The 23,038-nt window shown below is 32.6% G+C and overlaps 1 protein-coding gene across 6 annotated transcripts in view; it reads left to right on the forward strand.

Moving 5' to 3' along the window:
- Positions 1 to 23,038, forward strand: part of AGTPBP1 (ATP/GTP binding carboxypeptidase 1) — a 178,751-nt gene that overhangs the window by 135,068 nt on the left and 20,645 nt on the right. For 5 of the 6 annotated variants that reach the window (XM_059924507.1, XM_059924508.1, XM_059924510.1 and 2 more), the window contains 7 exons: positions 3,413 to 3,557; positions 6,184 to 6,337; positions 7,372 to 7,552; positions 8,861 to 8,990; positions 10,038 to 10,169; positions 16,647 to 16,823; positions 20,794 to 20,954. In XM_059924507.1, the coding sequence (XP_059780490.1) occupies positions 3,413 to 3,557; positions 6,184 to 6,337; positions 7,372 to 7,552; positions 8,861 to 8,990; positions 10,038 to 10,169; positions 16,647 to 16,823; positions 20,794 to 20,954 (1,080 nt within the window). Of the gene's footprint in view, positions 1 to 3,412; positions 3,558 to 6,183; positions 6,338 to 7,371; positions 7,553 to 8,860; positions 8,991 to 10,037; positions 10,170 to 12,938; positions 13,078 to 16,646; positions 16,824 to 20,793; positions 20,955 to 23,038 lie in introns of those variants that run through there. The other variant, XM_059924513.1, reaches the window with a different exon arrangement.

The raw sequence follows: 23,038 nt of genomic DNA on the forward strand, positions 1-23,038 counted from the left end.
TATTCTGACAATAATAGGACATCAGTTTACAGAAGGAAATATTAATTCGTCTTATTTCAGTTCAAAGATAAAAAGTTATTGTGTTCTTTGAATTTGGTGATATGCTTTAGTATTACTTCCAACACAGTTTTTAAAAATTTGAGATCCATTATGGGGGTATATTTAGTGGAAATAAAACGTGTTTTGTAGACAGACGACAGACTTAGGTCCAAATCTTGCCTCCCCCACTTAGATGTGTTCTCAACTTTTTTAGCTTTAAAATTCTGGAAACTTCATTGAGTAAGACTGAAATTAGAAACTCTAGGAAATAATTTACAGTGGTTTTTTTATTATTCTGGTGATATTAAGTGTAATTCTTTTCTCTTCTGCACACAAATGTTTACCTCATTTTAACTTCCAAAATATTTTACTTGGAGATGTATTCCACAGTTACATTACTTCTGCTTTCACAGTTCAACTTTGACTTCAAATAGGTGATCTATTTATCAAGTTAAAATAAGTGCTAGAAATCATTTATTGCTTCAGTGGAATAATTGGATTATTCAATTCATGATTAAGTAATCTAGGATTATCATATGCCTTGCTTCCCATTTTTACTGTTTCTGCATGTAATACATTTCAAGATAACTTCTATCCACTATTGAATGCACTTGACATCCCTCTTTTTCTCTGTTATTAATCTTAATCCTGGCATTTCTGTTTAGTGGATTTTGAGTTTTTATATTTTATATTGTGCTTAACTAGCACTAATGTTCCTTTTCTTTTAGTTTTATCCGTTAGAAGAAGAAGAATTCTAAAATTAAACTGTTTTTAATGGTTTAGATAGGGTTTTGGAAAAACCTAGATCTTAAGTGCTATTGCTTTCTAAGAAAGAAATTGTTCCTTGGATTTAATCTCAGTAGGGTTTTCCCCATTTTATTAGCAAAATAAATAGTAAATAAATGAAGGAAAGAAGCATAAGGTTATATGTAATTCTTCTTCACCTGAATGAATTTCATATTTCTTTCAATGGTAGGCTAATATAAATATACTTTATCATTTATCTCTTTCTCATAAGTTGGAGTGGAGCAGTGATTATCTGGGAAGTGCTTGGTTAGATTTTGGCAGAATGATTTAAATTGTTAAAGGGTGAAACAACGTTTTTCAAAAAGTATTTCTTTCATGCTTCTCTTTTGCACAATAGAAATCATCAATCAATGAATGCTTTTCTTTTTCACACTGTAAAGTGAATGGTCATAGCATCTCAGGTGGTTTTTCTTTTTTATGTAAGGGGTGATGGCAAGGATTTTTGTTTGTTTAGTTTTTATTTTTTCTTTTGGCTCCTTCCAGATCCGGAATTGGAATTCAGGCCAATTCAACAGATATTTATTAACCACTTTCTATGTAACAAGCACTGTTCTAGTTGCTTTCCTCAAGCCTGAAATCCAGATAGTGGGGATTAAAAACTATTTTTGCACTGTCCTTTGATACTTGTTTGTCTCATCTGTAAAATGAGAATAAAACTACTTTCCACGAGTATGTGAGTGAATGTAACCTATAAAATGCCAGGTAGCTGTAATGTGGTGACATAAATACCTCCCCAATTAGATGTTAAGCTTTTGGAGTAAAAGAGTTGGCAGGATCTACTTCCAGACCTTATTTTGCATTTTCCTCAACTCTTAGCACCTTGTCATTGAATATCTATTCAAGATGTAGTGGCTAAGTTAATGAAGACTCTACCATTCTTTTAGGTCAGTGTTCTTTTACTTTCATTAATAGCAAGCTTGATTTTTATAAGATTATATTAGAAGATCTCATCCCAGGGTAGTTCTAAGGTTGTGATCTACCTTGAATGTCTGTGTGCATGAATAAGTAATCTATAGGCCATGGCTTTTCTTCAGTTCATGGCTTACATAATACAAGGTGATTTGGAATTTTAGAAATGAAGTTGATAGACCAAAGCATCTTTAGGTCATCATATCTCAATGATATTTAAAGTCTGGAAAGTAATATGTAGTTTTAAAAACTTTTTATTATGGAAATCTCCAAACATTTACAAAAGCGGATAATAGGATAATGAGGCCCCATGTATTCATCACTGAGTTTCAACAGTTATCAACACATGGTTTCATTTTAGCTATACTTTCACCCCTACCTCCACACTGAATTTTTTAAGGCATATTTTATCCTTATTTTTTTCCAGATATATTTTATCCATAAATACTTCAAAGGTCTTTGTCTTTTTGAGATACATATTTAAGACAATCTAACCACAAGGCCGTTGTCACACCTAAGAAAATTCCTTAATATGATAAAATATCCAGTCAATGTTCGGGCTTACTTGTCTCATAAATATTACTTTATAGTTGGTTTGTTTAAATCAGACCAACCAAGGGATCACACGTATGTCCTTTAAGTCTCTTAATTTATAGGCTTCCTTCTTCTCTATTTTTAAATTTCTCCTTTATTTATTGAAGAAATTAGATCATTTGTCATGTAGGATTTTCCACATTTTGGATTTTGCTGTTTGCATCCCTGTGGTGTTAATGAATTCTTCTATCTCACCAATTTCCTATAAACTCATAGTTAGATATAGAAGCTTTATCAGTTTCAGGTTTCATTTTTGACAAGAATACTTCATAGATGGTGCAGGGAATTCCTGTTGCATCATATTAGGAAACATATCATCTCTGGTTATTTCTTCTTTTGTAATTTTAAAATTGATCAGTGAATTCAGGTATTGTTGTCTGATCCATCAGCCTTTCATCCAATGGTCGTAGCAGCTGTTGGTGATCACTGCCTGGATCCAGTAATGTGTATGGCTATCAAAGAATGGGGCTCTAAAACCTCTATTGATGTACAGAGTAGTAGCTCTATTTAATTAGTAAATCCAGAAGTGGAAAGTCATGATGTTGACTGATAGCAATTAACTGCTTTTTTAGTACCAAGTCTAATTTTTGTTTTAAACAACATACTGATTTTTTATAGAGATTTATTTATTTATTTATTTATTTTTGGCTGCATCTGGTCTTATTTGCGGCACGCGGGATCTTTCATTGTGGCACGCAGGCTTCTTTCTAGTTGTGGTAAGCGGGCTCCAGAGCACGTGGGCTCTGTAGTTTGTGGTACTCAGGCTCTCTAGTTGAGGCACGTGAGATCAGTAGTTATGACGCGCGGGCTTAGTTGCTCCACGGCATGTGGGATCTTAGTTCCGTGACCAGGGAGGAAACCTGCGTCCCCTGCATTGTAAGGCAGATTCTTTACCACTAGACCACTAGGGAAGTCCCCCAAGTCTCATTTTTAAGAGTATCTAAGTTAAACTTTTTTACAAACTATGGTTTTTCTTTTTTTTTTTCTGAAGTTCTGTTTACTAAAATAGCAAGAAAAATCAGAATTTTGGTGTGGATGAAATAAACATGCTTTTCTGTTGCAGAAATCACTTCTCAAGAAGTTCAATTGCTGCAGGTGGGCAAAAGGGAAAATCCTACTATACAATTACATTCACTGTCATTTTTCCACATAAAGATGATGTGTGCTATTTTGCTTATCACTATCCATATACGTATTCAACTTTACAGGTGAGAACTCATTAAGTTGTACTGTGACCATTATTGTGTTGTATGTGTATGTGTCAGATAATTGAAGAAAAATTGCTTTAATTAAATATCTAAATAAGATAAGAAAAAGATTCAGGGTTGATGACTTTAGAAAATAATACAATATTTGTTGAAATCATTAAAGTAAAATGGGAATATAGTCTTCATTTTTATTTAATAGAAATACTATGGAAATATGACATGATTTTTACTTTCCACTTTGGGTAGAAATCTACAGATCACAATTTATAAATTTTAACTAGGTGAGATTTCTACTTGTTTAATGAAAAGCATTGAATCTCACAGAAAATGTAACAGTAGAAAATGTATATGCAATTTAAGTTTTTCTGTTGTGAATTCATTTCTTCCAATGGTTTCATATGGAGTCCTAGATCCAGATTGCTTAGAATATGAGGTATAAGAGTTGTTTTGTGGGTTCTTTTGAGATTTTTTGATTATCTGCATTGTAAAACAAAAAATTCAAGTAATTACTGTGGCAGATTTATACTCAGAACAGAATGTCTGTCCTAATGATCAAGGATCGTGAAGCTTCGTATGATCAATTTACCCAGAAAGGAATTGGAACACTATGATTAGAAACAAGCTTCCAAATTATGAGAGAGGAGAAAATGAGAGAAAAACATAGTCTATAGAGCAGAAGAAATGTCAAGGCCGAGAACATTAAATGAGGCTCTCTTTATTTTAGTAAGGTTCCAACCTACAGTAAAGGTATAAACCGATATCTTTCTGTGCTGAATAACATAGCATCAGAAATATAGTGTTGTTATTTACATGGTATTTGTTACTGTTCTTTACTGATGTTATCTTTTTAATATATTTTAAATGCCCCTACTTTCTTCCAGTCCCACTACCATGACCTTTTCCATGCATTACCATTGTTTCTCACCTGGACTTATGCCAACCTCTTTCTAACTGGTGTCCCAAAATTCACTTGTATCCCCTTTCCTCTTCATCACTGTTTTATCACACTGTAGCAAGAGGGCTCTTTGATGGCAAATCTAATCATATAAATCTGCTCCTTAAAACTCCTTAGTGATTTCTCTTGCCATTTGTATGAAGTCTAAAATTCTTACCGTAGCTCATTCAGTCATTTCTCCACTACTTTGCACAGTTTTGGCCATTTCTTCATACTGTTTGAACTGTTATTTACTTAATATTTATCTTTAAATAGACTTTAAAGTAATTCACTCTTTAAAGATTATCCTCATCCTAAGTTAATATCTGTGGAATTACAGGTTTAATGTGCTAAATTTTTTTTCTAATTCACAGTAAAATACATATCTATTAAAAAATTTTTAAAGGTTATCCACATATTACTTAGTTATCTTAATTACCAAATACTATGCTTTGGGAAGGACTGGTCTACCGGGCCCTTCCTTCTGTGTTAAATTCTCGATTTCTTACCCTTTTCTTTCTGGTCTAGCTATAATGAATCTTCTTCAGTTCTTTGAAATGTCCTTTTTTCTTATTTCATGATCTTCCTGTATGCTTTCCTTCTGCCTACAGCACACTTTCTATCCATTTCACTCATCCTTTGGATCTCACTTTAAATGTAATTTTTTTCTAGAAGACCTTTCCTCCCTGCCCAGACTCTGCGAGGCTCCCTTCCCTTTATTTCAAGCTCTCATAGCACTGTATATTTTTTCTAGGGTAGGGACCATTTATTCATTGTTATATCCCCAATGCCTGGCACAGTTTCTAGCCCAGAAATAGTGACCACATGGTAAATCATGATTATGTGAATGAACATAGGCAAAAGTTTGGAAACCAACTAAGTATCTTTAAAATAAGGGATTGAACAATTTATTTTTGGTGTGACCATATACTAAAACCATTAAAACTTGTGTTTTCAAAAGACATATATTCAACATGTTTAATGATGTGGCATAATATTTATAATTATGAATATCTTAATGTGAATGTATAAATTATTAAATGATAAAATCAGATTATAAAAAGTCTTACATGTAATTACAGTTTTGTTTATATATATTGGCATTTGTTAGTAGTAATCTAGGTGATGCAATTATGGGTGTTTAAAATTTTTTCTTATACTTTCTGTGTCTTCCAGACATTTTACAATGAGCCTTTATTAATTTGAAATCAGGAAAAATTGTTAAAAAATTTGTGCTGCATAATATTCATTCTCCATATTTTAGGTTGCCATTAACAGATCTATAGTCACAAAATTTCAACATTCAGAAGCCTTTGAAAACCAAAAGCATTTTCATAACCCATTTGGCAGCAAAGCCTGGCCTGAATTGATGTGAGCTTATTTAGAATATTGATTCTACTTAGCGTGACTCTTCATATGCTTTGCTACAGAAATACTAATGTGCTTATTTACAGGCTGCTGCCGCTGACCCCACTGGTTATATCGCACTATTAAGGGTATCCAAACTGTATCTATCCCCTTTCTCAAGTTCCCAAATACTGATGTTTAACTGCATCTGGACCCTAATCCCTGGAGAAGGGATTAGGAATCTGATTCACTTTTAGTTATGTTCAAGATCTGGATGCATTTATTTCTGTTTATCATAGGGAGTTTTTGAATGATTATATACTTTGCTTTTAAATTTTTATTAAGATGCATCTTCAAAAATTGGAATCAGCACACAATCCTCAGCAAATCTATTTTCGAAAAGATGTGTTATGTGAAACCCTGTCTGGAAACAGCTGTCCCTTGGTGACTATAACAGCAATGCCAGAGTCTAATTATTATGAACATATCTGTCAATTCAGTAAGTTTGTCTTCTTCACTCACAATACCAATCATTCTTACTTATTTTTCTTTGCTTCATGACTATTTTGTAAGGGCATTAGTACTAGGAATAGGTATCCGAAGTCTTGGGTTCTAGTCTGGGTCCTGTTACTGCCTAGCTCGGGCCCACTTCTGGGCCCCAGATTCCTCATATGAGGGAGCTGCCTGAGATGACCTCTGAGGTCTCTTGATACTAATATTCTGTAGTTCTTATTCTTAGAAGTCATACCCAAATTATAGTATAACAAATTATACCATCAGTTTAAGACTTTACAATTAATTTTATTTATAAATAAAACTACCATAAACCTATCAAGTATTTTGATGCTAGTACTGAATAGCTACTTGTTTTTCCCTGCCATTTATGTTTTTAAAGTTGCCTCAAATGTACAGCTATGGTAAAAAATATATACATATAAGAAAACTGTTCTAATTTTGTTAAGAAGGTAAAATATTTTCAGGAAAGAGAAAGAGCTTGCTATTCATGAAAATATGAGCAGATGAACTGAATGGTTATTTTGTAGCCCTGTATATCTAAATGTATAGTGAAAAATAGTTTTCTTTGTAAATCTCTGAGCAGATATACCTATTGTTCTGTGCTTATCATAGCGACCATAAAACAGGAATAAGATTATATTTTCCTTCTTTTTTCCGTGACTTTATGAAAAATAAATTTATATTTCATCTATTTTCCCCAGATACTTGTTCTTTATGAAACCAAGATAATATTAAAAAATTAATTTTATATGTTAGATTAATCATTGTGAAATAAATGACTCAAATACTATTTAATGTGTTATGTTCATATAAGACATGACTTATATGGGTTTTATATCTGTTTTCTCTAGCGGGCCTAGTATAGTGCTTGTATATAGTAGGTGCACAGTGAGTTCTACTTTGACTTTATATCAGTATTCACAATTGAGTAAAAATATTTCTGAAGCCCCAAGGTCAAACATCGTACAGACTTTTAGTAGACGTTCATTTTAATTTGAGGTTTTATGTCTACTTTAGGAAATCGCCCTTACGTTTTCTTATCTGCTCGGGTGCATCCTGGAGAGACTAATGCAAGTTGGGTAATGAAAGGAACATTGGAGTATCTCATGAGTAATAACCCTACTGCTCAGAGCTTACGAGAATCCTATATTTTTAAAATTGTCCCTATGCTAAATCCAGATGGTGTCATCAATGGAAAGTAAGTTAAGCAATAGTTATAGAAATATTATAGATTGTTGTGGCTATCCTGTATAAACTTGTTGAAATAATAGCATCCACATTAATTTCAAAAACAAATCTAGTGATTTTTCTAGAACAAAAAAAATTTAGTGAAGAATTAATCTGATAAATTTTTAAATGAAAATATTATTTGTATATTGTTAGTACTATGATATTTTGAGAAATTCTGTATCTATTCATGAGAATATGATTTTATAAAATGTATGTCTGCTTGAATTGTTTTAGAAAAATCACAGTATTGGGATATGAAAAAGATTTTTAGCACATTGTCTTATAGTCCTTTTTATTTGTCATGGCATGGTCTTAGGTTGTTTTAAGATTTAGAATCTTCTGGGATCTCTTTCCACTAGTATGGAATATTGGCTCCATCTGCTAACCTCTTCTTGATATGAGTAGGAATTCTTTAGAGTGGAAATACTGGAACGTTACTTTTTAAGTGGAGGTGGCTTATAGTTGGTACAGTTCATTTATTGTGTCAGTTAGACCAAGGTCTCTTTAGTGCTTCTGAAAGGGGGAAGTTAGTCTAACTGTCATGAGCATCTCCAAAGTCGAGGACACCATATTTATTTATTCAATAAAAGAACCATGAATATTTCTCATATTTAGGAAATTTTTGAATTAAAAAAATAGAATAATTTCTTTTTAGGTAGTATGATTATGGAACTAAAATGAGACTTTATGTCTAGTTTTAATTCAGAAACATATTGACCAGTTAGAATTCTGTTTATATTTCTGTTATCACCTTCTGACCGTTTACTTAAATTTTCACTCAGTGGCTTTAATACTTAATACCTACGATTAATGAAAATGTATTTGGATTTTTGCAAGAATGTGTGCTTTTCATACACAATACTTATCTTTCTTAGAAGGAGGGCCCAGATAGCACTTTTAATAATAACTGATACAATCAAAATACAGAATGTTAGCTTAAGAAATGATTATTATGTAGTTAGAATGGAAAATATGACCATGAATAAATTTTATGGTGTATGGAACAAAACCCCAGAATGGAGAATTTTTCCTATAGCTTGAAAATTTTGACTTATAAAACTGCAAGCTTACCACAGTTAAATGCATGTAACACAAGATCTTGCATATAGCAAATGCTAAATAAATGTTTACTTACTGACTATAATATGCATTCTGGTGAGCACACCCCATTTATACCTGTTTGAAATATTTAGTGGAATAGAATCATAAAATTAAATCAAGTATATGTAAGAGTTTATTGGTACCAATCTTTGTCATTGTGTTTACATATGTGTAGTCACCGCTGTTCTTTAAGTGGAGAGGATTTGAATAGACAGTGGCAAAGTCCAAATCCAGATTTACATCCTACAATTTATCATGCCAAGGGTCTGCTGCAATATCTGGCTGCAGTGAAGCGTTTACCACTGGTAAGCGGCAATATTTGTTTGTATAGTCAAAGAGGTGATTTTGTTGTAAGTTAGTATTTGGTAGATTATTTTCTGGTTATAAAAGCTGGGTGTTAATTTCAAAAACAGTTTCTTTAACACATCTTTGTTATCTATCACTTGTGTATTAATTATTATGTTGTCAAATTAATACAGTGTATCGATATTCTTATTTCATTAGATTTAATTTTTATAATTCTCATGAGCCCTTTACTTTTCTGTTTTGTTTATGAATATTGGTAACTCCTGGCTGTAAGTTTTAGCTATTTAACTTCACTGTTTGAACAATATCAAGGTAAAAGTACAATAGGTATCTTCCAAATTCTCAAACTAGTAGAAACTTATTTCTGAGCTCTTTAGCTAATTCTGAAGCAGGTAAGTCTCGACTATACACATAGGAAAGGTAGTATAGGCATGGTGGGAGACTCTCCTGAACTGTGTATGTGTATTTCTTCTGTTTTCAGCAACTTTTGTTTAGAATGTTTCCATTATTTTAGTCTTTAAATGAGTTAGTCTTCCTTTGGGAAAGATAGAACACTTTGCAGAGGGGCAAAATTGGCATGCAAATCTGTCCATTTTCTATTTTTAAAATGATGCTCTTAAAAATTAAAGGGAAACCATGCCCCCTTTTAAAATGTTTTTCATGAAAGCATTTTTTATGTTCTCTTAAATTAGGTAAATATTTTAACAACCCTTGGGGCAGTGATGAGTGCAGCTGTAGATTTGACCTATAACTGAATTTATTGTTTTTTAAGTGATGAATAGTAGATACAAAAGAAAGAGTGCAACTCGTGGCTTGACGCAGGACCTACCTGCAAAGGATTTAGCCATTCTAAGATTAATCATAGATCCTTTCCAAAAGTAAATATGTATTATTACTTTTATTGATTCTACTTGTTAAATGGTGGCTCAGTTACAATAAAAGGACAAAGGAACACAGAACTGTTTATTGGCTTCATATTAGCTAGCTTTACTTGGCAATATATGAATTTGAAGGATTTTCTTTTTAAAATATATTATCTTTTCAAGGTTTATTGTGATTATCATGGCCACTCCCGAAAGAAGAATGTATTTATGTATGGCTGCAGCATCAAAGAGACAGTGTGGCACACGAATGACAATGCAGCTTCATGTGATGTTGTGGAAGATATGGGATACAGGGTAATTATTACAGATAAGGCAGGAATTTTTGAATTTCAAACACTCATAAAACTACAGAAAATAATTTAACATATAGGAACTACTCAGATTCAGTAAATGTTGCCATTTTGTTTCAGATTTTTCGTTTTAAATGTTTCTTCTAATTTTTTTTGCTTTTCACATTTTTTTAATTAAAGTAGACTTGATTTACAATATTACATTAGTTACGGGTGTGCAGTGTAGTTATTCACTATTTTTGTAGATTATACTCCATTTAAAGTTATTATAGAATGTTGGCTGTATTTTCTGTGCTGTACAGTATATCCTTGTATTGTTCATGCATTGTTTATTTTATACATAGTAGTATGTGTCTCTTAATTGCCTACTGTTATCTTGCCACTACCCCATCCCTCTCCCTACTGGTAATGGCTAGTTTGTTCCTTATACCTGTGAGTCTGTTTCTCTTTTGTTATATACATTTGTTTTATTTTTTAGATTCTACATATAAATGATAATATACAGTATTTGTCTTTCTCTGTCTGACTTATTTCACTAAGCATAATACCCTCCAGGTCTATTCATGCTGTTTCAAATGGCAAAATTTCATTCTTTTTTATGGCTGAGAGTATTCCATTGTATAATATACACCACATCTTCTTTATCCATTCATCTGTTGGTGGATACTTAGGTTGCTTCCATGTCTTGGCTATTGTAAATAGTGCTGCTGTGGACATTGAGGTGCATGTATCATCTTGAATTAGAGTTTTTTGTCTTTTCTGGATATGTGCCCAGTAGTGGGATTGCTGGATCATATGGTAGCTTTATTTTTAGTTTTTTAAGGAACCTCCATACTGTTCTCCATAATGGTTGTACCAATTTACATTCCCACCAACAGTGTAGGAGGGTTCCCTTTTCTCCACACCCTCTCCAGCATTTATTATTTGTAGACTTTTTGATGATGGCCGTTATGACCAATGTGAAGTGATACCTCATTTTGGTTTTGATTTGCATTTCTCTAATAATTAGCGATGTTGAGCATCTTTTCATGTGCCTGTTGGCCATCTGTATGTCTCCTTTGGAAAAATATCTATTCAGTTCTGCCCATTTTTTAATTGGGTTGGTTGGGGGTTTTTTTGATGTTGAGTTGTATGAGCTGTTTATATATTTTGGATATTAACCTCTTTCAGTTATATCATTTGCAGATAGTTTCTCCCTCTACGTAGGTTGTCTTTTCATTTTGTCAGTTGTTTCCTGTGCTGTGCAAAAGCTTTTAAATTTAATTAGGTCCTAGCTATTTATTTTTGTTTTTGTTTCCTTTACCTGAGGAGACAGATCAAAAAAATATTGCTGTGACTTACATGAAAGAGTGTTCTGCCTATGTTTTCTTCTGTGAGTTTTATGGTTTCCAGCCTTACATTTAGGTCTTTAATTCATTTTGAGTTTACTTTTGCATATGGTATGGAAAATGTTTCTAATTGTACTTTTTTACATGTAGCTGTCCAGTTTTCCCACCACCACTTATTGAAGAGACTGTCTTTTTCCTATTGTATATTTTTGCCTCCTTTGTCATAGATTAATTGATCATATGTTAGTGCATTTATTTCTGGGCTCTCTATTCCATTGCTCGATATGTCAGGGTTTTTTTGTGTGTGTGTGCCAGTACATTCCTGTTTTGATTACTGTAGCTTTGTAGTGTAGTCTGAAGTCAGGAAGTCAGTGGTACCTCCAGCTTTTTTTTTTTTTTTTCCCTCCAGATTGCTTTATAGTCTTTTGTGGTTCCATATAAATTTTAGGATTATTTGTTGTACCTCTCTGAGAAATGTCCTGGGTATTCTAGATATTTTGATAGGGATTGCATTAAATCTGTAGATTGCTTTGAGTAGTATGGACATTTCAACAGTATTAACTCTTCCAGTTCATGAACAGGGATATCTTTCCATTTCTTTGTATCATCTTCAGTTTCCTTCATCAGTGTTATATAATTGTCAGATTATAGGTCTTTCAGTTTATTCCTATGTATTTTATTCTTTTTGATGCAGTTTTAAATGGAATTAGTTTTGGATTCCTGAACTAATGATAGATCATTATCAGTGTATAAAAAAGCAACAGATTTCTGTATTTTAATCTTGCATCCCGTACAAGAAAAATCCCAAATAAACAACCTAACCTATCATCCAAAGTAATTAGAAAAAGAAGAACAAACAAAGCTCAAAATCAGCAAAAGGAAGGAAATAATAAAGATCAGAGTGGAAATAAAATTGAGACCCCCCCCCTCAAAAAAATAGAAAAAATCAGTGAAACCAAGAGCTGTTTTTTTTTTTTTTTTTGAAAAGATAAACAAAATTGATAAGCCTTTAACCAGGCTCATTAAGGAAGGGAGAGAGGTCCCAAATAAACAAAATAAATGAAAGAGGAGAAATTACAACCAATATCACAGAGATACAAAAAACATAAGAGAATACTATGAACAGTTTTATGCCAACAAATTGGATGACCTGGAAGGAATGGATAAATTCCTAGAAATATACAATCTTCCAAAACTGAATCAGGAAGATATATTGGGTAGGCCAAAAAGTTTGTTTGGTTTTTTCCATAAGATGGCTCTAGTAGCATTTAGTTGTCTTTAACTTCATTCAAAATAATTTTGTTAGATTGTATTGTGACAGCTGTCATGTCAGCATGCATTTAAAAAACTTATCAAAATGGGTGAATTTTTGTGTAGCCATTTTAATATTGAAAATGGAAGAAAAAAAGCAACATTTTTGTCATATTGGTTTTTATTATTTCAAGAGAGGTAAAAACGCAACTGAAATGCAAAAAAAGATTTGTGCAGTGTACGGAGAAGGTGCTGTGATTGATCGAACGTGTCAAAAGTGGTTTGTGGAGTTTCGTGCTGGAGATATCTTGCTGGATGATGCTCCATGGTCAGGTAGGCCAGTTGAAGTTGATAGCAATCAAATTGAGACATTAATTGAGAAAAATCAACGTTATACCACGTGGGAGATAGCCAACATACTCAAAATATCCCAATCAAGCGTTGAAAATCATTTGCACCAGCTTGGTTATGTGTATTGCTTTGATGTTTGGGTTCCACATAAGTTAAGCGAAAAAAACCTTCTTGACCTTATTTCCGTGTGAGATTCTCTACTGAAACGTAATGAAAACGTTCCATTTTTAAAACAAATTGTGATGAGCAATGAAAAGTGTATACTGTACAACAATGTGGAATGGAAGAGATTGTGGGGCAAGCGAAATGAACCACCACCAACCACACCAAAGGCCGGTCTTCATCCAAAGAAGGTGATGTTGTATATATGGTGGGATTGGAAGGGAGTCCTCTATTATGAGCTCCTACCGGAAAACCAAACAATTGATTCCAACAAGTACTGCGCCCAGTTAGACCAACTGAAAGCAGCACTTGATGAAAAGTGTCTGGAATTAGTCAGCAGAAAACACACAATCTTCCATCAGGATAATGCAAGACTGCATGTTTCTTTGATGACCAGGCACAAACTGTTTCAGCTTCTCTGGGAAGTTCTGATTCACCCACCGTATTCGCCAGACATTGCACCTTCGGATTTCCATTTATTTCGGTCTTTACAAAATTCTCTTAATGGAAAAAATTTCAATTCCCTGGAAGACTGTAAAAGGCACCTGGAACAGTTCTTTGCTCAAAAAGATAAAAAGCTTTGGGAAGATGGAATTATAAAGTTGCTTGAAAAATGGCAGAAGGTAGTGGAACAAAAGGGTGAATACATTGTTCAATAAAGTTCTTGGTGAAAATGAAAAATGTGTCTTTTATTTTTACTTAAAAACCAAAGGAACTTTTTGGCCAAAGCAATAGGTAACCTGAACAGACTGATCACTAGTAGCGAAATTGAATCAGTAATAAAATAACTCCTAGCAAACAAAAGTCCAGGATCCAACAGCTTCAAAGGGGAATTCTACCAAACATGTAAAGAAGAGCTAATACCTATCCTTCTCAAACCACTCCAAAAAATTGAAAATGAGGGAACACTCCCAAATTCATTCTGTAAGGCCAACATTACCCTGATAACCAAAACCAAAGACACTACAAAAAAGATTACAGGCCAGTATCTATGATGAATATAGATGCAAAAATCCTCAACAAAATATTAGCAAACCGAGTCCAACAGTATATAAAAAGGATCATGCACAATGATCAAGTTGGATTTATTCTAAGGATGCAAGAATGGTTCATAATCACAAATCAGTCATTGTAATATGCCGCATTAACAAAAGGAAGTATAAAAATCACATGATCATCTCAATAGATGCAGAAAAAGCATTTGACAGAATTCATCCATTCATGTTAAAAACTCTCATCAAAGTTGGTATAGAGGGAGAATATCTCAACATAATAAAGGCCGTTTATGACAAAACCGCAGTTAATATCATACTCAAGTTTGAAAAACTGAAAGCTTTTCCTCTAAAAATGCTTCTCACATTTAGATTTTTAATCAATTTGGAATTTATTTTTATTTTTTTATTTTTTGGAATTTATTTTTGTATGAAATGTGGGGGTCTAATTTTAGTTTCCCCATGTATAACCAGTTGTCTCAGCACCATTTATTAAACAGCACCTCCTTCCTCTGCTGATTTTATACAGCCATCTGTTACAGACCTTGTTTCCACATGTATGGGTGTGTTTTGAGGTCTGCCTAGGACTGAAGGGAGATCTATTGTTTTACGTACTGGGTGCTTTTCATTTTGTCACAGTGTCTCTCTTACTATATTTACGCCTAAACAAACACCCCAGGTTATTTTCCAAAAAAAAATTTCAGTAACATACCACTCCCCTTAGCAAAACTTCAAAGCACATTTTCTTTTTGGTGTCCTCTCTCTTCTTCCCCTTTCCCAAATAAATAAAATGATTAGAGTTATGTTAAAAAATGGAAACACTCCAGAAATGTAAAGTAGTGAGTGAAAGTCATCTTCTCTCAATTAATCACTAATTAATCACTTTCACCATGTGTATTGTGAGATTTACCTCTAAGCACATTCATTCATAGATGTATATAAACATAGTATATCAAGTTTTTGTGGTTTTTATTTTTTTTTAACGCTCCACAGCAACTTTTTCTTCACATAATGTTTGTTGGCCATAGGTCCTCATATCTGAATCTGTCTTCATCTTTTTGATAGCTACACAAGATGTTCATTGTGTATTTTTGTTATTATTGTACGACTGTACCAAAATTGTTCACTGTCCCTTGGTGGTGGTCACTTCATTAGTATTGCCAAATTGTTTTTTATAAGGATTGTACAAATTGATACTCCCCAGTGAATGATAGTGCTGTTTCTCCAAACATCTTACTGTCATCTTTGCCAGGTGAAAAAAATATCTGATGGTTTTAGTTTGTGTATCTGTAATTATAATATATGAGGTCAAGTATCTTTTTCTATGTTTGGCCAATTATTATCTCTCTCTTTTTTAAAAATAGCCTTTTCTCATATTCTCTGCTTACTTTTATACAAGTATCTAATTATTTTTAAAATAACTTTATAAGTATACTCTTTATAAGTATATTAAAATTTTTTGTTTATGATATGTAGTGATTTAAAACTTTTATCATATTTGTTGATTTTTTTTTAAAGTAGCTTCTGGGTTTTGAAGCTTAGAAAGACTTCTCATTCTAAGATTTTAAAAGTAGAGTTCTATGTTTACTGTTTGTAGTTTCATTTAAAAATTTAACGTATTAATTTAAAATTTAAATTCACAATCTAATTAGAGTTAATTCAGTGGAGAGTGACTTCAGCTGGTTTTTCTCAGTGGCTGAGCAGTTGTATCAGCTTTTCGTGAATGATCAATGTTCCTCACTAATAATAATACTAATTTTAACAAATACCTTTGGTTCTAATTCTGAACTCTCTTTCTAAAGATGCATCTATTCCTATACCAGTATCATCATTTAACTGTTAGATATGTAATTATCTGTCAGATTATTTCTCCAGTCATAGCCTTTTCTTTCAGAATTCCCCAGGGTATACTGCTATATTTCATTTTCATGTGAACCTGAGAATAATTTTAAGTTGCAGAAATGTTGTGGGCATTTAGACTGTGAGTGTCTTAGCTTTATTGTTTCATTTAGGGTTGATTGATGTTTACAGTGTTAAATCTCATTCAAGCCATCTTCATGACTAAAGTTTCTTCATTTTTTGAAATATGTTTTTCTTTGTATTTTAAAACATGGTTTTCTTACATGGTTTTATTCCACTTACTGGTTGCTACTACGAATATTATCCTTTCGTTCATTCTATGTCCTGATTAATATTTGTCTAGGAAAGCAGAAAAGTCTAATTTAGTAAGAGGATTCTTTCAATGTTTTGAATAGCAAGGGATATAGGAAGAAGATCCACGTGACTGCTCTAATGACTATGTTTTCATAAAAATTTTTCAAAATTTAGAAATTAAAATAATTTTAAATGACAAAAAAAGAAAGCTCTTGAAATATTTTATCATTCTTATCTTTGCAGACTTTGCCTAAGATTCTGAGCCACATTGCCCCAGCATTTTGCATGAGCAGCTGTAGCTTCGTAGTAGAAAAATCTAAAGAATCTACAGCACGTGTTGTAGTTTGGAGAGAGATAGGAGTACAAAGAAGCTATACCATGGAGAGTACTTTGTGTGGCTGTGATCAGGGAAAATATAAGGTAAAACATCTCAGGACTTCCAGCCATAAAAATATTTCAAGTCTTCCATATATGCTCTAGTAGTTTTCAAGTATGTATTAAATGATATGTTTGTTATACTGAGCTAAATGTAACTTGCAATAATGGAATTGAATTATATGCGATCTTAAGAACAGTTTTTGTTTTTTTTACTTCTCTGAACTAAATAGCTTGCTTTGGATCCTTATGAAATCTTGGTTGAGTCTATTTACAGTCATAATTTTTAAGAAAGCATGCTGTAATACACATTTAAATAAGTAATTTATAATGAGCTGTGCAAGTAGTACATTATTAATAAAATGTTCTATAATTTTAATTCATTGGATGTAAATATATTTTTATGCATTTAGAAATAAACACATTACACTTACTTATAAAATTTTTTTAATTTAGATTTTATGTGTGTATGACTTTTAAATGCATATTCCTTCACTAATTTTTTTTTCTTTTCTAAGACTCCTCTTCTGTGGTACCATAGGCTTTTATGGGAAACAATGAGTTCAGACTTTATTTTTGAAATTTAAGAGTAATTAAATGTTAGGTGACTTTGAATTTTTTAATTTTAAAGTTTGAGAACTTTTAAAAAAAATTTTTATTGGAGTATAGTTGATTTACAATGTTTTGTTAGTTTCAGGTGTACAGCAAAGTGAATCAGTTATACATATACATATATCAACTCTTTTTTAGATTCTTTTCCCATATGGGTCATTACAGAGTACTGAGTAGAGTTCCCTGTGCTATACAGTGGTTCCTTATTAGTTAATCTATTTTATATACAATAGTGTGTATACGTCAATCCCAATCTCCCAATTTATCCCTCCTCGCGTTTCCCTGCTGGTAACTGTAAGATTGTTTTCTACATATGTGACTGTATTTCTGTTTTGTAGATAAGTTCATTTGTACCATTTTTTTAGATTCCACATATAAGTGATATCATACAATATTTGTTCTTCTCAGTCTGACTTACTTCACTCAGTATGACAATCTCTAGGTCCATCCATGTTGCTACACATGGTATTATTTTGTTCTTTTTTATTGCTGAGTAATATTCCATTGTATGTATGTACCACAAAAGATTGAGAACTTAAAAGGCAATGAATTGGACCTTAGGTAAGCAACTGTAAACCCGGATATTTATTTTTCTTGCCTTGCCACAAAAAGCTTTTCAGGTGTCATGCTAATTATTCCACTCATTCTGTTTTGTTGTGTTTTGTTTTTTTGACATGGGCAAGAGGAATCTGAATCTCATAGTAATTTTCATATACCTCACATAAAAGTGATTATAACTTTATGTTTAGAAAGAGTTAAAAATCTTCCAATTGGTTAGTATTAAAAATGTAAACATATTATGATTGATGCCAAAATGTTCAAATGGAAAGCTTAAATGATTTTTCCAGTCTGTAACAAACTGGGAGAAAATTGTATAGATTTTGCAACTGGCGTTCAAACTTTGGGGGCCTAGATGGGTAGAACTTAGTGAAATTTCAGTACTTTCTGTAGAGTGACTCTTCCCTAAGATTTACGTTGACCACAGTATACTATTCTTCCAAAATGTGCTATCTTTTGAAATCTCTTCAAATATTGTAAAACAGTGTCTTCTAGACTACCAAAGGCACGATTGTGGTAAGAGAGGAGCATGAGCACTCCAGCCCACAAACCCTGCCTCCTAATCATTGCTTTAGTGAACTGTAAGTGTGTGGGATGGAAAAAAGCTTGACAGTCATTTTTGTAAAGGACCGTAGGTAGTTCCTATGATTTAGGGAAATAGACTATAAATTCTTTGTTCTTAAAGAGATGCAGTCCAGCTGGAGAAGGTAAGTTAAAGCGTCAGTGTCTGTGAAACTGGTGTCTGGGAGTAGGGAGAGAAGAAGTCAGGGAAGCTGAGACTTGCATGCCCCTTGAAATCATCTGTTGCATAATAATAGTAGCACTTTCTTACTGTATTTGGATTCTACTGATAGACTTTCATTGGATTTTTTTGAATGTTCTTTTTGTGTTTTGATAAATTTATTTAGTCATTGAAAAAACCACGTTTAAAAAATTGCTAAAATATATTTTGAAACATAAAACATTAGCCGAGTTTTCTAAAAATTACTTTATAAAATCTTAAAAATAAAATGAATACCTAATATATAGTCATTTCTCTTTTATACGATTTACATTGGCATATATGTACTTTATGTGATTTCCGTTGATAGAGCTACATTGATTTAAAACTATGGAGAGGAGTATGTCTTATTACTAATAATAAGCTAAGTTTTTTACATCTAAAATTCAGTGCTTTGATCATAACGTATACTTTTTTAAAGCTTTTTTTAATTAATAAACTTTTTAAAATAAGTTTATTTATTTTTGGCTGCATTGGGTCTTTGTTGCTGCACCCGGGCTTTCTCTAGCTGTGGCGAGCGGGGGCTACTCTTCATAGCAGTGCATGGGCTTCTCATTGTGGTGGCTTCTCTTGCTGTGGAACACGAGCTGTAGGCCTGTGGGCTTCAGTAGTTGTGGCATGCAGGCTTCAGTAGTTGTGGCATGCAGGCTTCAGTAGTTGTGGCGTGTGGGCTTAGTAGCTCCATGGCATGTGGGATCCTCCCGGACCAGGGCTCGAACCCGTGTCCCCTGTGTTGACAGGTGGATTCTTAACCACTGTGCCACCAGGGAAGTCCCAATAAACTTTTTAAAGAGGAGTTTTAGATTCACAGAAAAATTGAGTGGAAACTACAGAATTCCCATATACCCCCATCCTCCCCCCCACACATAACGTATACTTTACAAACTTGTTAATATTAGCTAATAAGTTGTGTAAGTCTAATAATATTTTAAGAAACAAATCTCTTCACCCTCAAGAATGTTCTTATATTACTGAATTTTAGGCTTCAAATATTCTTTATTTTTATTTTTGATGAGCTAATTCAGAAATAGGCATAGCCTTTCTAAAGCTTTTAGATTAAGAAGGCAAATACATTTTCTAAGTCAGTTAGGTCACATTTCTTAGAATATTTGGAGATGGCCAACCTATTTAAACAATCAGTCAATCATTATTATGAAGGCATGTGTTACATAGAGTAAATAACAGTTTTTATAATTTATCTCTTCAGTTACTGTGTGCTTTTAGTCTGGTCATTGAAAGTCTAGTCTGCTCTCATCTACACCTGCAACCTTTGTTGGTGTAAGGATTGCATTTATTTTAGAGATTCATTTTTATCTGAAAATTAAATGATAAGCAGCATCTTGATTTACAGTCCATTTTTATCCTTTTATTTGGTAATGTTTAACTTTTGGTAAACCTTATATTGTTTATTGAGAAACTATTGCTTAAAAAAGGGTTGTGGTAAAATTTTGTTTTTGCGTTAGTAGACCGCCTTTGAAATGGGCATTGTCATCTGACATGGAACATAAGAACTTATTTTACTGCTGCCTCATTAGCTTAGATTCGTCTGATTATTTTTTGACATAGTTACCTTTCTTTTGTTTGTTTTTTACTCAGCAATTTCTTTTTATCATTCAGGAAAAGTATGTATAAAGTAATGTTCAAGTATACAAATTGGAGCCTTGATTGTAGCACTATAATATTTCAACATCGGCATACAAGTAGTAGATTACAAGAAGTACTAGCAAGATCTCGTAAAAATATAATTTCACCCATGAGCTCCAAGAATAACTTAACCACAAGATGTTTATCTGTTTTTTCCTCCCCAGTGTGTTGGTGAAAATAATTTTCACGCAGTGAATGAGCATAGACATTTTAGAAACGGTTTTTTAAGACAGTTTCCTTTGCGACTTAAAATGATCTTATGTTGTTAAGACACTGTGCTTATGAGTCCTAGGTTCATACAAAGTGCCAGCCTTTTATTTTATTAATATAGTTACAAATTCATTTTATGTAATTTTAGTGAGATACAGCCAGAGGATAGCAAATGTCCTAGTTACATGTTTATTATTTCTTTATTTTTAGGGTTTACAGATTGGTACTCGAGAATTGGAAGAGATGGGAGCAAAATTTTGTGTTGGTCTATTGCGTTTGAAAAGACTGACATCCCCACTGGAATATAATCTGCCTTCTAGCCTGCTTGACTTTGAAAATGACTTGATTGAATCGAGCTGCAAAGTAACTAGGTAAGACATACTTGTTTTATTCTTTTGTTATATGGTAGTATACTGTTAAACTTCATTAAATTAGTTACACAGAGGAAAGGCACAGAGATTTTGACAGCCAGGAGCATTTTTAGAATTAATATACATAAGTCTTGCTTATTTTAACATTGGTATTTGGATAAAATTTTAATGAAATATCCTTATATTTGGAATGCTGTTTTAGTGATCTTAATGATTTACTTTTAACTTAAATAAGCAGTGTGGAAAACAGTTACTTATATCAGATAATATGTAAAATTAGAAGGCTTGGAGCCAAGATTCATAGTTCAAAAGAAATTTTATTTTGTTGATAATCTACACATATCAGATGGCTTTCCAATCACCTTCTGGTTACATCTACTAGAAACAGCTAATTTAATATCCCTCTGAAAATATAACTACATCTGCCAAGTAGTATCCTTCTGAGTAGGTAAACTTTTGCTCCTAAAATTCAGTGTATGTAAAATTTGATCAGTTATTGTCTCAGAGATAGTTTAGTATCACAATTCTTAATCATAGTACCAGAGTTTAGCATTTTATAGTTTGATACATATGGGTAGGAATAGTCCCATTTTATAGAATCTACATGATTTTTATTGTTGGACATTGACATCAGATTTGTTAATTTATTACCAAGCTATGTTATATATATATATATATATCAATTTAGTAGTTTTAAGTGTAGTAAAACATTAATTAGAACTCTATTCTTATATAATGTGATAATTAGGCAGTGATCCTCTGCATTCTCTATATTTCAAAACACTTGCTAAACGATAATGGAAATAAATGTAAATATATTTATTTATAAATAAGTATAAATAAAGTTGTTCTCATTGATGTTTAGAAGCCTACTTTTAAGTTATTTCATGTATTCTTCCCCCCCCCCCCATCTTTTTGAGGTAAAATTCACAAATAAAATTGTAAGATATTTAAAGTGTACACTGTGATGATTTGGTATATGTATACATTGTGAAAGGATTTACCCCATTGAGTATTAACATATCCATCCATCACATCACATGTTTACCTTTGTGTCTGTGTGTGAGGGAATATTTTTCAGTTTTACTCTCCTAGCAAATTTCAATCATACAATCCAGTGTTATCTAGTATAGTCACCATGTTATACATTACTTCCTCAGACCTTATTCATCTCAACACCTGAAAGTTTGTATCACTCTTACTAACCTCTCCCTATTGCCTCCTCCACCTGTCCCATATCCCCTGGCAACCACTTTCCTGCTCTCTGTTTCTGAGTTGTTCCAATTCTTTTTTTTTTTTTTTTTTTAAACATTTCATATGTAAGTGACACCATGCAGTATTTGTCTTTGTCTGGCTTATTTCACTTAGCATAATGCCCTCCAGTTTCATCCATGCTGTAGCAAATGAAAGGATTTCCTTTTTTTTTTTTTAAGGCTGAATAATATTACATTGTATATCTATATGCCACATTTTCTTTATCCATTCATCCATCAATGGACAGTTAGATTGTTTTCATACTTTGACTATGTGAATAATACTGCTTTGAACATAAGAGTAGAGTGTCTTAACAGTTTTCAGTGTACAGATCTTCCACCTTCTTGGTTAATTTATTCCTAACTATTATTTTTGATGCTATAGTAAGTTTGTTTTCTTGATTTCTGTTTCTGATGTTTCATTGTTAGTGTATAGAAATGCAGCTGGTTTTTGTATATTGATTTTGTATCCTGCAGCTTTACTGAAATCATTTATTACTTCTAACATTGTGCTGTTTTTAGGAATTCTATATGATATCTTGTCTACTGCAAATAGAGAAAATTTACTTTTTCCTTTCTGATTTGGATGCGTTTTATTTCCGTTTCTTGCCTAATTGCTCAAGCCAGTACTGTGTTGAATAAGAGTGGTGAGAGTGGGCATCCTTGTTTTGTTCCTTATCTTAGAGGAAAAGCTTTTGGTATTTCATCGTTGAGTATGACATTAGCTGTGGGCTTGTCATATATTGCCTTTATTATGCTGGTTTGTTGAGTTTTATCATGAATGGATGGTGAATTTTGTCAAATGCTTTTCTGCATCTATTGAGATGATTG

The sequence above is a fragment of the Balaenoptera ricei genome, chromosome 6 (assembly GCF_028023285.1).
Source record: "Balaenoptera ricei isolate mBalRic1 chromosome 6, mBalRic1.hap2, whole genome shotgun sequence".
Taxonomy (NCBI): domain Eukaryota; kingdom Metazoa; phylum Chordata; class Mammalia; order Artiodactyla; family Balaenopteridae; genus Balaenoptera; species Balaenoptera ricei.